The 16,503-nt window shown below is 37.6% G+C and overlaps 1 protein-coding gene across 4 annotated transcripts in view; it reads left to right on the top strand.

Moving 5' to 3' along the window:
* Positions 1 to 16,503, top strand: part of CHCHD3 (coiled-coil-helix-coiled-coil-helix domain containing 3) — a 163,671-nt gene that overhangs the window by 132,059 nt on the left and 15,109 nt on the right. For all 4 annotated transcript variants that reach the window (XM_037387850.1, XM_037387848.1, XM_037387849.1 and 1 more), the window contains one exon: positions 2,351 to 2,421. In XM_037387850.1, the coding sequence (XP_037243747.1) occupies positions 2,351 to 2,421 (71 nt within the window). The remainder of the gene's footprint in view (positions 1 to 2,350; positions 2,422 to 16,503) is intronic.

Raw genomic sequence — 16,503 nt, 5'->3', positions numbered from 1 at the left:
TAGATAGCAGCTCACTTGATCACTTGAACTACAATTAAAAAGTAGAACAAGTACACTCAGAATATTGTTTTTGTGTCAGAAATGCTCCTTCATGCTTGAAAATTATAAAAAATTGCAATCGATCCTTACAACTGTTGTGTTCATCTTTATTGATCAGGCAAAAGAAAGATAAATCGCAGCCCAAATAAGATTATAGTAAATGTTAGCATCGTAGGGGACTGTGGGATGATAGAGAGCTATTCATCATCTCGAATGGTGACCTGTCCGCACTCGCACCATAGTCAGTGTGCTGTCTAATGGCCTACCTATTGATTTCATCTGCGTCCAAGGAACCTGGATGTAACTGTCATTGGGCAGCTGAGATTGCTAAATGCAAGGAGGTCACTGGTGTGAGGAGGATTTCATTTTCATTTTCTTACTGGCCAACAATGATTTATGAAAAAATAAATGACCCGAAGTTACACGCATGGAAACCTTGATTCTAGTACAAAAGAATTATTAGGTCTGGATCTCAGAAGCAAGACTGCAGTAGACCACCGTGCTTTTTGTGATCTGTGCATGACCTTTGACTGCAGCGGATGTTACATGATTTGTTATAATTTGTGGTAAAATATTAGACTTGCAACACAATTTTACCCATGTGTGGAGCTGGTATTCTTTTTCAGTGATTTCCATACATTTCAAGTTTATAATTCACAAGGAAGAACCTTGGAAGATGAAAACCTCAAATGGAAAGGAAAAACATTTTTTTCCTTTTATTTTTGTAGGTAGCGCTGCCTCTTTCTGAGTTTCCATCACGTGTTTTTGCTGTATGGGCTATCTTGCTTGCATTCCTTATAACGTAATTTGACACAGATATATGTTTCTCAGGACATGTTTACTAACACAATGATCAAGAAGATTGTTTCATCTTTGACTTTTACAAAAGAGTGTTCTCTCCAGTTACAGGGTTTGTGATTTTTTTTTTTCCCCCTAACAATGTTTTAAACGTACTGCTTTGTCATACGTCAGTATCTTAAATAAATAAAACCCCCTGCTTACTTTACCAGAAATAAAACTGGAATGATGTTTTCCATGGACTGCATTGTGCCATCCATTTATTTTAAATATTTTAAACAGTCAAAATCAGTGTTGTAGCATAAATAAGTGTAATCCATGGTATAAATAGGTAGGTCGTTAAAGTAAGGATTCGGAATGTTTTCTGTGTAATCATGCAGTGTATGATTGTAAGAGTTTTGTTGCCATGTTAACATGACTCCCTGGGATGCCAGATGACTCAAGAGCTGCAAAGCTACGGAAGAGTTCTTGCAAGTGCCAACAAAACCTTTGTACCTCTCCATGACCTGTTTCCCCACCATTCAGGGAAAAATGGTTTGAGAGAAGTTTTGAACTGCTTTAACTTTTATTTATTCCTCCAACTGTGAAGCCAGGTGCCTTAGTTATTACATCTTAAGTCCAACTGTGCTAAGGCTATAAAAACCTCTTGAAAAATACCAGGTATATATTATCTAGACTTGAAGCATCACAACATTATAGTGATTTGTCTTTGAATATCCTACGTCCCACTGAGAAACTCTGCCATTTTTAAGTATAGAAAAGCTCTGTTGCTTGATGATTCAGTCTTGTCTTGCCTGCATTTTGGAAATTAATGATTTGGTGGAACTGAATGAAAGGCATTCCTGGGTTTAGGGGAGATGAAAATATGTTCTGAAGCTGCCTGATTTTAAAAATTAAAAGTAGCAACTGATTGAAGCAACCTGCAAGTTTGGAATATTTAAGTAACTCACTGTGAGAGACATTATCAAGGCAAAGAGCAAAAGAGAAAGTCAAGCTATAGTTAATTTGTTGTGCAACTTTGAAGTTTGACTTGAGTATCACCTGCAAACTAGATATGTAAGTAACACAGACACAGACAGGCAAAGAAATAAGACTTCAGTTTTTGGTGGGTTTTTTTTGTTTGGTTGGGTTTTTTGTTGGTTTTTTGGGTGGGTTTTTTTTTTGGTTTTTTTTTTTGTTTTAATGGAGAAACTTCAAAGGCTCCAGCAGCACCTAGTGCTAAATATGTGCTTCTTTCCTCATGTGTCTTTATAGTTTCCTCCCTAAGAGCCATCTCTTTTGCATAGCCTTCTAGAACCAAGAGGACATACTTACATAAAAAAACACCAAAAAAGAGTCATCTTTGAAACTTTGTAGAATACTTGATTTGAGGGTTAGGTTTTGGGCAGTTTTGGAGCAACTTAAATTGATAAAATATCCAAATTAGCTTTATTTACTAGATTATTTGCATGCATATAAATTATATTCAATCTTTTGTTTGTTTTGTTGTTTGTTTTTTTCCCCAATTTTCCAGAGTGCCCAGTTCTACAAGGTTACCACGGAGCAATACCAAAAAGCTGCCGATGAAGTGTCAGCTCGGTTCAAGTAAGTTTTCCTTATTGTTATTTTTAAGTCTGGCAGCTAGGTGAGTTCTGTACATAAAAATGCACAGTAATTCCCTTCCCCCTCTCATAGATCCTATCATTTTGTGCTGTTTATTGAAATGAAAGAATTTGGAAGAATTTGGAAGTCAGTACATAGCAACCATAAGCTGTATAGAAATTGGATGTGCAGTTGGTAGTATACTAATTAATTTGTATTTGATAAGATACATGAAATATTCTAAAATTGTATTTCTTAACATTTTTTCTCTAATGGAGCCCCCAAAATGTAGTTCCAACCTTGCATTACAATAGTATTCATCCTACGCTTGCATGATGTGAAAGGATTTAAATTAGCAACTTCACTTTGCCCTTAACAGTGAAGGTCAAATTAAATAATTTTTATTAGTCCTGAGGATGGTTAAATGAAGATATAGTAATTGACAGATCAAAGTGACTCTGACCCTTAGCCTTGGACTCTTCCCTCTCTGCTGGTTCATCCATTAGGCAGAAGGTTCAATTTATCATTTTAGTAAGGATACAGAGAGAACTTTTTACAACCTTTTTGTCTCAGCAGTAACTAAGAAATACTGCATAAAATGAATTATTCTGTAACAATTTTTAGATTTGTGGAGGCATTTTCTTTTGGCTTGCATTTGAGTGTTTTTGGTTTGTTTTTTTTTTTGATGAGTAAGAAGAGAAAAGGCCTTTTTGAGCTACTGATAATGCTATAAATAAAGTTCTTAACTGTAAGATAAAAATCATTTTATCTCTTAATATCATGAATTGTTAAGTATTCTCTAGAGTATATATGAAATCTTTGTATTGGTTAATGGTGTAGGGTATATTGAGGACTGAATTCATCTGTCCTTTAAAGAAAAGGGACAGGATGACCATTGACTCAAGGTCTGATTTAAGCGTAATTTGGAGGGCTTGGTGTGGTGTTATTCATAGTCATGTTTTTCCATCTGTGATAAGATTCCCATCAAGGGGGTATCTTTCCTTCCTCTGTTACAGTGGACTATTTTCAGCTTTTTGAAATCTAATTATTGCCTAATCTCACTTTCATTATTCCAAAACAAGCTTTTGTTCTGTTTTGAAGCACTAGTTGATAGCTCTGGGCAGTTATTGTGGCCAGATGTAGGAAATGGCTTTGGGTTTGATTTTTCCCCATAATATACTAATAATTTTCTAAGTAAATCAAATGCTTTTGGGTTCATTCTTGCATAAATGGAGCCAGTAGATATAGCAGGGGCCAGTTCTTCGCATCAGGCAATATCTAAGAATTTTAAGAAAACTGTTTTGAAGGATATTTCAGTCTACCTGCATAAACCAAAAAATATTTACTGTAGAGGGATTCAGAGAGGGAATCAGAGATTCCTCACACCTAATGAGACTGGTCTTTTCTTGATTTTCTAGAGATTAAAGGTATAAGTAGAAATTTGACTAGTCTTGCTGTAATGGCATTACTGAAATTGCTGTGCTGCTTTTGCACTTCAAGCCAAATTTCCTGAAAAATTATCTGGAGCTTTTTGATTAGTGGAACCAGTTTTGGTCCGTTGCCTTAAAAAAAAAAAAAACAAAAGGAAAACATGAAAAGAAAAAGGTACCTGAAGTATGTATGTAAATTGTAGTAGATTTGAGAAAGTGCATGAAATATCACTATTACTTTACAATTTAAGTTTGCCTTATATGCAGTCCTTTTAAATCCCATGTCTTTTTATTGAAGGTTTGAATTCAGCAGATGTTATTTTATCCCTGCCTTTTGTATGTAACTTGATGGTTAAATTATGAATGATTTAGTGAAACCTAAAGATGATGCTCTTTTCCTGTCACCAGGCACTTCTCATGTTCAGTTTAATTGCATGTGCAGATTGAGGACGGAGTTTCAAGCAATAGTGTTTAAAGAGCTTGTTTAATTGGCTGTAAAAAAAGAATTAAATAAGGTTGAACTGCTAAATTTTGTTAATGCGTAAACTGATGTGCTGCATGTCAGTGTGATTTCAGGTTCTAAGTGCAAGATTAATAGATCTAATTGTGGTATTATTACAAGATAGTCTCACTTTATGTAAAATGTGTCTCAAATTAGTTACTAAGTTTTATTGAGATAACTTGCATTTCTTCAACTTTTTAAGCTATATCTCCTTCAAGAGATAAGAGGGGTGGATAATTACTTAAATATTTCCTGGATTTTCCTTTTCCTTCCTCTATTTAGTCCCTGAAATTACATCAGCTGTGGCTTCATTGGTCTTCAGGGGTAATTCACCCTATTAAAAAGGGAAAAAACCAAATATCCCATATAGTCTTGTATTAGAGAACTGGCAGGTCTTCTGTACTTCGTCTGCAGCCCTTATTGATGCCTGCTTATTACCTTCTCCAGCGCTGCCTGGATTAGACTGATATCCCAAATGTTCATGATAAATGTTTTATCTCTGTGAGGTCCTGATTCACATTGATCAAATTCTGAATTATCAAATGGTTCATCTCTTTAAGACACTAATTCACATTGATCAAATCCTAAATGACCAGGTTCAGTCAGTTCCTGCAGTACGCAAATTACATTAAAACAACATTACTAGAGCATGCTGCCTTTTCTAATGTAGGAGTTATGTTACCCGCAGTTACATTATAACCAGAATTATTATATTATGAAGATGTCTGTGTTATAATGAGAAGTTTACACAAGAAGAAAAGAATGCAATATTACAGGAAGAGCCAGGCTTTGGGCAAAGATTTGAACTTTTACTAATCAAATTGTACATTTGTGTGGTGGGTTTTTTCCTTAATTTGAAGGGCGGGTAGCGGGAAATTCAGCAGCTGTGATGGTGACATTTTATTCCCCCATGGTGTCTAGAGCCAAGTAACATCTTGATTATTCATTTAGGAATAGAGTAAGTGGATAGGGCAAATGCTGCCTAAAATAAATGTTTTTACTTTATCTTCTGTGGGTTTTGAATCCTTCTGGTAGGTAATAGACTTCATAGCTGTGCACTAGTGCTTTTTTTTTTACAAAATATTTTGCCGTTCTTCTCCTGCTCCACTGCTGTCTTATAGACAACATGGAGTTGCTTCTTGCTGCTGGGCTCTTGGCAAAAACAGTCCCTAGCTGGCCAGATTGATAGAAGATCCAGGTCCTCTTTGGGGATCACAACAAAGCCAAATTCTGGATCTTGTGCATCATGGCACAGGGTTTATATGTGTTTGTATGTTGATAGACTCCTGGATGAAATTACCCAGTGCTACCAGTTTTAATCATGGAGGATTCTCTGCATCATCTAGTGGCTTGGGGGTTTATTCTGAATTACAGCTTTTGGTGGTTTTATTCCCTTACTATGAGGCTTTTGATCATGAGCCTTGCCATCAGGACAAATGCGTCTTGGGAACTGAAGGTGCTCATTTGATTAAACACAGAAAGGTTTGGGATTTGTTCAGGCTGCTTCACACACTATGATCTTCACACATTTGAGACGTTTTAAAAACAGTTTTACAAACCAAATCAATATGTTTCATTTGATCCTCAATCATTTCCATTGCTCTGATCGCTGATGGAAAGGAGAGCTTGGTGCTAGCCAGGCAACAGACTATTACAACCTTGAATATATGTTCAGCAGGGGGTTTAATTCAGGGTAGAGTGAACGGGGAGAGATGACAAAACATCAATGTCTTGTCTTGCTTTAATTGGTGACTTCTGTAGCATGAAGCTTTGTTTATTAATGTTTACTGAAAATAAAATTTAAAGCACAGTTACGTTTGTTTATCTGTAAATACATAGAACCATGAGGAGTGTTTCCTTTAAGTCATGTTTTAGCTAATATTCTTTAGAACTAGGAAGTGAAGCTGAGTAGGTCTGTAATGAAGCCACGTTAAATGAATAACAGTGACACTTTGATCTTCAAATATAATTGTCTCACAAAGCAGTGATGCCAATTTTCTGGATATTGGGGGAGGGGGGGAGCAGTATAGAGAGAAAATAAGGTTTTTAATGACAAATTGGGATGAGACCAGGAAAGGTTAATTTCACTGTTCTCATTACCTTTCTGGTATTGGGCACATATGGTGAATTTTAAGGGACTCTTCCGCACTATCTGTAAATTAGGAATATTGCTAGTTCCTTGATCTTCAGTAACTACCATGTTGTACTTGCATACTGCTGTAACATAGATATCAATTTTGGAGATATCCAAACAAATAGCTCCTGCTTCGTTTCTGCTTGTACAGATCCAACTTGTGAGAAACTTTCAGTTTCTAGCAGTTCCTTTTGCTACCTTAATTAACATTAAAAACTAAAGTTAAACGTATAGTTTATAAATTGTTGGTGAAATACTACATAGTATTTTTCCAGTGACAGAAAATAGAAAGCTATTTAGAAAACCTTGGACACAGCCTGCAGGCTTGCCTTCTAGTTGAGCTGTCTTTGCTCAGCCAAAGACGATGGGCTCTAAATAGAAATATCCTGAATTAATCTTTTCTCTTACAAATATAGCACATGTATGCAGTGCTTTGTCATGAAACAATCCTGTCTGTATTGTTTGCCCTGATGATACTGTTGCTTGTAGTATTCTTGAATTCTTTTTTCACATGTTACAGCTGAGGTTGATGGTCCCAAGTTACCCACAACATCCTGCGTAAAGGTGAGCCTAAGACTGGTATGTTTGTAAGTTAAGCTGGAAGGAGTGCTTAACTTAATGCTGGCATTAAATACTGTCAACTCAGCTTAAACCATGGAGCTTTTGTTTAGCAGCAGGAGGTACCTGAGGAGTCTTATTTCTCTTTCTTTCTACTCTTCCACACTATTCCCTATTTATTCCCCAAGGCTGCTTCACTGTGTAGCTGCACACACAGCTGTGCTGACACCGTGCAGAGGCTGGCATAGCTGTGAGAGTTGCTTACGTTGATTTAAGCAGCACTCTTGTCTAATATCTAATGGCATTACACTTAATAAGCAAAGTGTAAATGGTGTTTTGCAGAGTGGGTGTGGTACTGTCACCCCTCTTGGGTTTAAATCAGTCCAGGTTCATAACATGTAGAACTGCTTCAGATGCGAAGAGAAATTGATGAAGAGACTACAAATCTTTTTGGTCTCTGTTATTTATCTTGTACATCCAAAATTCTGTTCCTTTTGAACGCTAAAGGAATAAAACAGAATCTGTTTTCTTTGCTCACTCCTTTCAGCCAGTACTTGGTGCTGTACCAAATACTATTTTTCAGACTCAAGTAACACATACTTTCAGCAAACGTTATTATTGGCCAAGGTGCCCTAACTGGAATCTAAATAAATTGAAAAGCTTTAAAACGCTGTGTATGCCCAGTGGTTGCAACACAAAGGTGTACCACACTGGGTCATACTTACAGGGAAAGGGTGCCAGGCAGTTTGAAGATCTGGCGATGTGAAGTCCATTGACAGCCTCCATGACTTGGTTTGCACCCATTCAAGACAAAGCTTTCTATCTAAATATAAATTGAAATATAAGGACTTTGTTTTGCAACATAACTTGGTTCTGTACCAAGGACTCTACCTTACCAGAGGGCTGCTGTGGCAGAGCTCATTCAAGCAACATGTTTGACTTTCTGCTACTACTTTGTGTAAGTGATTTTGCTCTGACACAGGATTCCCTCAGCTGGTGAAACCCTCTACACCGTGCATGCCTTGTGCCTGCCTTTGCGTCAGAGCAACAAAGCAAGAGCTACGTATTTCTGCCTTTCAGATAGAGTTGCCAGTTTCTTCACCAGCTTGGCTTGATCAAGGGACTTTGTTGGTCAGTAGTTACCCCGTCTCAGTTTCTCTGCAACCTATAAACATGTATAAGAGCATATCCTTTGAACAGCTTTAGAATAGCAAAATTCTATAAACCCTTCATTCACTATATTTACCTATGCAATGATGATCACTTCATAAATGACAACTTTAGTTTTCCCTGCAGCAACATAGATGCTTAACGTTCTTCCTTTGATCAATACAGTGCATTAGGAATGAGAGTACTCGACAGAGCTGGATGAAATATTAATTGTACACTTTTTAGCTAGATGCAGATTTATTCCGAACAAAGTGGGAGCAGGGGATTCTGGCATAATATCTGTGTGTTTTTCTGTTAAGCCCAGAATCATGAGTCTGTTTGCATGGGAATGTGTATTTTCATTGAAATATTTGAGCTGTAATGTGAACTTTAAATGTGCTTATTTGGTCAGGAGATAGGTTTGAAGCATTGAATGTGTTTTTTGAGCATTATATTAACCTTTAAAATCCATTATTCAAAATGTACATAGCACGTTAATTTAAGAGGGCTAAGGCACTTCTTCCCATGTTTGCCATAATCCTTTTTTGCCTTTTGTTTCCTTTCTAGAAATAGTGGGTACATTCATTAAAGCTCCCCTTAGGCTATCACCAGTTTTTCACACAGTTAGATACTTTTAGAGTCTGGAATGGAGAAAACAATCTTTAATTTCAGTAAGCACAAGATTACAACTCCGAATTTTTTTATTTGATATGAATTAGTATTTAAAATAATAAAATATTTTCTAGAAGGTAGGATAGGTATAGTAGGATAGTTTTTGTAGGATAATGTTATAATAGGACAACCATGTGGACAAACATGCCTCTTTATCCAGACGTCCCTTTAATCTTCAGGTGAGTCTGGTTGATGTGTTTGAAGGGGGAAGCATGTGCTTGTGTTTCAGGCACACCATAGGTTTTGTATATTTGCTTACATAGAAACACTTAAGTAATTTTATAGACTTCCTTACGAAAGCAAGTGAGTGAAACTCTTCCTTCACGCATCGGCGGCCAACAGTTAAATTGGCATGTTCCCTAGTTTTCTGTGCTGGTAATCAACCAAGTCCCCTGAAAATTGATGGATGCACTCATTAAGGACAGTTCTTGCTGCTGGCTGCAGTTTCATGAGCCACTCACAACTAGCAAGGACTGACTCTTCACAGCATAGTTGGCATGTAACGCTTTGCAGTGGTACATCTGGCTTTGTGCTCCCTTTCAAGGACTAAAGCCTCTCGTTTTAATACGTTAAGCATCCTTTGTTGGGATTTTGGATAAACACGAGTAAATGATTTCCCAATTACAGTGTTAAACCAAGAAAGGTTAAAACCCACAGTCTCTTCTCTTTATTATTAATTTGTTCTGTATTTTGTAATCTTCTGTTGCTGAGACTAATACTTTTCTGAGGGTATTTTTTATGAGGCCAAGCCATCTGTAGGATCAAAGCCTACCAATTTCACAGCCCCCACCTCAGAGCACACAGCAGCAAACCTCTCTTTCTGGATGGCAGCATGTTTTGTGAAGTTGATGGTATGACTTCTTAAGGAAGCATACACCTGTTTCTGGTTACAGGGTGAAGAATGAGTTGCCAATTATCTCTACATGTTAGGACATGACACTTCACATTGCAGGAGCTTGTGCTGTTTAGGTAGGGCCCCCGACTTTGTAACCGTCAATTCTGAAATCATGGGCTAGAAAAAAAGCAATCCTTGATCAGTCACTAATATTTGTGCATGTGCAAGCTGCGGGAAGGGAGGTCAGTGCCACCGACCTTTGTTTTCCAATCAGAGCTCTTGAACAAGATGAAATGATCAAAGTAGGATGCCAGTACATCAGCATGATCTTATTACTTTGGAAGCTGCATGCACAGATGCTGCTGTTACTGCATCAGGCATCCCTGATTTACATTCATAACACCTCCATCACAGCTCATTTGCTGCTACTTGTAATTAACCAGTTCTTCCTCCCCACCCCCCACCCCTTCCACTAGTGTTGGGCTAAATCCGGGGAAAAAAAATAGACTGCAGTATTCTGCATAGACTCCAACTAAGTGAAATCACACTTGTAAAGCCAAAGTATACATTAAACATTTTGGGGAATAATAATAAATTGTATGCTTTGTTGCAAAGTGCTGTCGTACTCAGAAAATACGGTTTGTAAAAATACTATTAAGATGTCTTCTAAAGTAGTTAAGCTTGTTGTTGCCTCCTAGTACCCATGAGATTAGTTCAAAAGTGAAGCTTTTAATTGCTGGGAGTAAAAATCATTACTGGACTTGAAAACTGTGGCATCCGGCAGGGTATATTGCACCTACTTTACTCTGTGGCTAAAAGGTCAAATAGCATAAAAAGACTAAATGGTATTAAAAAATACTTCATTTATTTTTTCTGCTATGGGAAATAGGTAAGATGTTAGGCATGCAGAGAACAGGTATTCTCTAATAGCTCCTGCACTGAGCAGAGCTGCACTTTTTTTGCAGTTTATCTCCTATTATTGCTTTTTGTCTTTCTACTTGCTTAGGGCAGTCTAAACTGAGATGAATCTCAATCAGATTTGGGCCTTGGTTAGCAGTCAGGGTTTCAGCACAAGGTGTTGGTCAGGCCTGAGGTGTTCAACAAGTATCTCCGTATCTCCCAACGCTTACCCAGCAAGCTGTTGCTGTTTCATTTACGTTTTTAAAATCAAGACCTTATTCTCAAAACATCCAAACAGCAGAAATGCTGCTGGTACCAGAACCAGATTGCATTTATTTTACGCTGGTCCTCACATGTTTGTGTCTCAGCACGTTGCAGATGTTGGCAATGCAAAGTGCAGCGCTGCAACTGGCAACATCTGGAGAAGGGGCTGCTCCAGTTCTTGGCATCTGGGAGGGTGGTACCTGGGAGGTGACAGGGGATTATCATGTTGCGGGTGTCACTCCTCTGTTTTGATAGAGGAGGAAGTTCATTTCTTTGCTGTCATTCTGTGCTGCTAGCAGACTCAAAGAAATAGAATTGTGCCAGGTTGCACTTGATTAATTCTAATTTTTTGTTGAATAGAGCAAAATTGTGCAGCAGGCAGTTGGCAACATGTATGCTGCATGGATGTTGGATCATGGAGAAGCCTTTGTAGGTCTGCCTACGATTTATGCTTTTTAATGTATTAGAATGCCTAACAAATTGCCTGCCTAACGTAAATTTATCTTCAATTAGTCCACTTATGTGCTACTGTAATAAAAATAATGAAAGGGCCTGTGTACATGTAACATAAGTGTGTCCAGTTATCCCTGAAGGTTAGGGGATTTGACTGAGGTCAGTGGGGTATCTGTGCCGAATCATGTGGTCCAGAACTAAGTGATTAATGACTGCCATTTTTTACACAAACCTTATAGGCCCTTCTTCCTAACACAGTATAGATTTTTTCAGTGACCTGATTGGTTTGGGTCTCGTCTACAGGTAAGAGGTTATAACAGTTCCCAGACATTTGTTTTCTGTCTTGACCAGAATCAAACAGTGCTGTTTTGGCTTTCTTTGTTCATCCCACCAGTAGCACTTCCAGCATAAGACAATTCTGTGTTTTAAAAATGTAATTGTGTTTCTTAAGCAGTTCCATTCTCTAGGAATTGACCAGAGCACCAAAACGTACTTTTTCGTATGGCTTTGAACAGGGAAGCAACCTGAATCCTGGTCTCATGAGCATTACTTCTTTCTACCCCCAAACTTACATAGTTTTATCAGTTATTCTCCTTTGATCAAAGAAAATTTGACATTTTGATAACTGAATTCTAGACAGTAGCTGCCTTTTGTAAATATGATCATTTTGAAATTATTTCCCAGAAGTTACAAGTCTTGAAAAAGAAATTTTTTCTCCTTTTATCTTGAAATTTCCAGCAAGCTTTCCCAGTGGGGATCTCCAAACACAGCTGTGTAAGTCAGTTCATTGATCAGAAGGTAGATCTGCAGTTACACACAGACCAACTGGTGTGACTGTACACAAACTTCACCCAGAGTATTGCACCTTCCTTGGCATAAGGGACTGAAACTCTGATCCATAGACTGCAAAATCCTAATTGTAACAGGGCTCTACCTCTAATGGCTCATAGAAAATGATCCCATTGCCTTTAGACATCTAATATTATGTTAGTCTGCCATGTTAGCCATGGAGCTATGGGTTAGTTGGAAGTACTCGTGTCCAACAAGATAGTCTGTCTCTTTAACAGAAAATTCAAGTTTTGTTTTATTTCCCTAGGAATACTATGCGGTTATTTATTGCGTGTCCTCTACAGGATTTTTTTTCCTGATATTCTGCCCCTAATTTCTGTAAATTTTGACCTGTTATTCTCAGTACTCCTTAATGCAAAATGCTAGATTATTTTCTGAATGTGCTTTTTGCTTCTTTCAGTGGTTATCGCTGCATTTTTAAAGCATGAGTCCTGATGTCTATAGGAGTAAATGCATATATTTGTCATGAAATGTCCTAACCAATTTCTTGAAGGCTTTTGCAGTATCTGATAAATGTATTCTCATATTTCCTTGAACATAAGCTTCATTCTTAAGCGAATCAAAACTCTTTTCCTGCCATTTTTGAAGACGTGATTTCCTAAATATTTTTGTGTTAGCATTTTAAAACATTTTGGCTTTTATAGATGTGACCTGATATTTATGTTCCATGCTGCACACTTAGAAGCATGAAAAGCAGACAGCCTTCTAACCCTAAAAGAACATAACAAGACACAAAGCTGGCTTTTCTCTGCATTTTTCCCCATTACTCTTTATGGAGCATTTAAGTCTTAGTGGATTTTGTCAATTCAAGTGCTGTGTGCCTCCACAGAGGATCTATACCTGAAACTGGAAAACAATGTTAAAAAAAAATAAATCATAAAGATGCACTGTCTCTCACTCTCCTCCTTTTCCATTCATCTGCCTGCAATATAAAATCAATGTATAGCCCTGAAACATTTAAAGCACACATTTAAGTCTGGGGAAAGGAACTGAACAAAATAGATAGAACTAATGTGTGTATCTTTACGGAGACCACTGGAGTGCCATGTCTGTGGCTATAAACTTTATAAAGACAGACTCCCCTGTCAAGGGTCTGTTAAGACAGATAATATTCTGTAGCAAATGCTGCACTGTGCCATATGCATTACTGGAAGCAAAAGAAGATCAGGATCGAAAGGTTTTGCGAGAAAGGCTTTATAGATCCATGTGTAACAGACTACCTCTCTGTCCACACTGCTTTACTGTTAGGGAGATCTTGCTCTTTCGTGGGCTGATGAAATGCAGTCCCTTTTCTTCCATCACATATATTCTTTTCCCTTTGCCTTGACTAGACACGGTAGTTTGGCAAAAAAAATTGTTGTAACCCTCTCAATAAAAAGATGCAGTCAAACATGGTCAATGTAGATTTTAAAAAAAAGTTCTTTATAGATAAATTCAGTGTGAAATGAATCCAGTTCACCAGCTCTTCTGTACTAAACATTTTAGCTTCTTTAGGTAGAGAAATTGCAGATATTTTGTCTACAACAAATTTTGGTGGCTTTTATAATTAAGGATAAAGCTAATCTATGTAATGGCTGTATCCTAAGTTCTCTTGGTTTAAAACCTGGAGGCTTGTTACTCCTCTCCAGTTGCGTAGCATGGCACTGCGTGGGGCAGAAGTTGTCTTCAAGTTCTTCAGTACCTGGTTAACCTCATGTTTAGGCAGATAACATTATTGCTGCTTTTTGGATCCTTGCAGTACAGATGTGTGAAGGTCAAACTCCACCATCTCCCTCTTGCTGTGCATATGCATTATAAACTGATTGTTTTCATATAATATCCAAATTAATACAAATCAGGCATTCCCCCTTCTCCTCTAAGAGGGTGCGCGTACAACTGAAGTAAGTTTATTTATTCTCTCAGATTCTGAGTTCAGTGCTTGCATATAAAAACACTTAGTCACGTGGAACTCTTCTAGAAGGAACTACTGAAATACTGATAATTTGCACTTCCTACTATAGTTTCTTGAACGTGATACGCATTTTCCTGGGGTCTCTGTTTTGTGTGTGAAAATGCCTTTTGTAGTACAATATACATTTCTCAAGCTAGATCCGCTGTAATCACTTTATCATATATTGAAAGACATGAGAAAAGCAGTTATTTCTTTAAAACTTTCCTTGCCACTTAACGTGAAATCCCAGTTTCAAGCAATTTAGGAGATCCATTAAGCCACTGGGTTGCTCCTATGCATGCATTAGTAACAGGCTTGGTGTAATACGGAACCGACTTGCTATATCATGGACACATTTATGAAGATTGATAACAGCCAGGGTTCAGTGTTAACTTTTATTGTCAACCAGGCTGCAGGAGAAACTGCCTAGTATTGCTTTTGCTTTGATTTATGAAAAGGTTGCTGCATGAAAAAGACATCACATAAAATAGCTCTACTGGCAGTAGCATTATAAAATAGGGCCGTAAGTAGACCAAACAATAACTAACTGTAATTATGTTCATTATTGTCTCTCCCGGCTCTCTGTACCTTTGGTAGGGTGCTTGCACTCACTACCACGTTAGCTTTAAAGTGGACTCACCTTTCCCACGAAGTAGGATGAACATGATAAAATCCTGCTGGTTTATATAGGCAGTACCCCCAAAGGAGACCTTTGTTGTTTGCGGCATGAAATGAAAGAGGTCATTTAAATTTTACCTACTTGCAGAAGTGATACGAGGAAGAGGAAAGGTCTTCAGAAAAAAATGCTGTTTCTGTTACAAATTCTATCACTGAGGTATTTTGTCCTAAATTGTTACTGTTCTCCTGTCAGGGTTATTTCAGACTGTATTATAATTTAGACCCCTTAAAAGCCAAACCCAAAAATGGCAGCATGATGGCAAAGATCACCAGTTTCCATCTTTAGATGGGAAGAATTATTATTTTCTTTCTCTGAGCCTAGTACCAGCCTTTGTAATGAGATGTGCCACAGCAGGAGGAAGTTGAATTCTTCAGTTGGCAGCAATTAGCAGTAAAACTTCAGTGAGAACCAGTTGAAATCAAGGAGCATGACCTAACTGGGAAAAATTTCAGTGGTTGATCTAAAGTTTGTCGAAGTTGAGATACTTTAACTTAAAAGCGTTCTACTACCAAACTACCTGAAGACCTTGGCAAAAAAATAGCAACTTAAAAAACATCTGATAAGGTTATAAAATAGGAGGCATCCGAATTACTTTCTTGGATCAGACTGAAGTTCCATTAGATAACCCATTGTCTATTAATGCTGCCAGTACACAACAAATGTGTAAGGAGAGAGCTTTGTAAGTTCTTTGGGAGTTGGTAATGATGTTTCCCCTCTACTTTCCGGTGTTAAACTGCTTTCCAGGTGCCATCATGTCTTACAATAGTCCCAGGGAAGCATCCAGCAGTAGGCAGTGAAAAATTATGACATTAAAAATAATGAAAAAATATGAATGTTGTGCTTTACAAATCATCTCTCTAAGTTCAGTTCATATGTTCGTCGTGAGAGGTACATTTTCCCTACTAGGATGCTAAAAGGGATGTTGAGAGCATTATGTTCTAATATTTCTATAATACATTGTATGAGCACATTAAAACTAAGTTACATTATAGCAAGGTCCAGTACCCACTTATTATCAGCATGTTCGCAAGGTGATTATTACTCTTTGTGTGTGCTTGCTAACACATTATTGTTGTTGCAGCCCAGCTGATTATATTTTATTAAAAGGGTGGCTCGGCACAGCCCCATGCAAACTAAGGAAGTGCACGTAGCCTTTCTACCTTATCAGAGTGAATCCAAGCCTTTTTTGTTAAATAACTTCATGCCCAAATGAAAAATTGGCATTTATTCTACCATCTCTTAAGATTGCAACCTTCAGTTCCCTCAAGTAATCATCACCTGCGGGAGCAGTGATGCTTGAAGTATTTAACTGTTGATTGCTTTTTCTGTACGCTACTTCTTCTCATAATACCTCTTATTTTTGTGGTGTTTGGGCTTCTTATGGCTGAAGAAAATAGTTAAACATATATTGCTCTGGAGAGTCATATTTGGTTAATAATGTGCCACGTGTTAGTTTCTTGTGGTGCTTTGCATTGAGGCAGTAGTTGACCTTTGCTATAGATGAGAAACGTGTCTTATTAGAATACATTATATAGCACCTATATAAAGGAAAAGCTGGTTTTTTTAGTACAGGTAGTGTAAGGTGCTGTGAAGATTTTATTATCACGATTTTGGGATGATCATATTACTCGGCGTTTACAAAGCCTGAAGTGAGTTGTATAGCTCTTGGGAAATAAGTGGCAGCAATAAATCTATACCATGGTATGCTGTTGTGTATTTGGTTTATGCTG

The sequence above is a fragment of the Falco rusticolus genome, chromosome 5 (assembly GCF_015220075.1).
Source record: "Falco rusticolus isolate bFalRus1 chromosome 5, bFalRus1.pri, whole genome shotgun sequence".
In the NCBI taxonomy this organism is placed as follows: Eukaryota; Metazoa; Chordata; class Aves; order Falconiformes; family Falconidae; genus Falco; species Falco rusticolus.
Note: the sequence above shows the minus strand (reverse complement) of the source record. Positions and strands in the feature narration are given on the sequence as shown.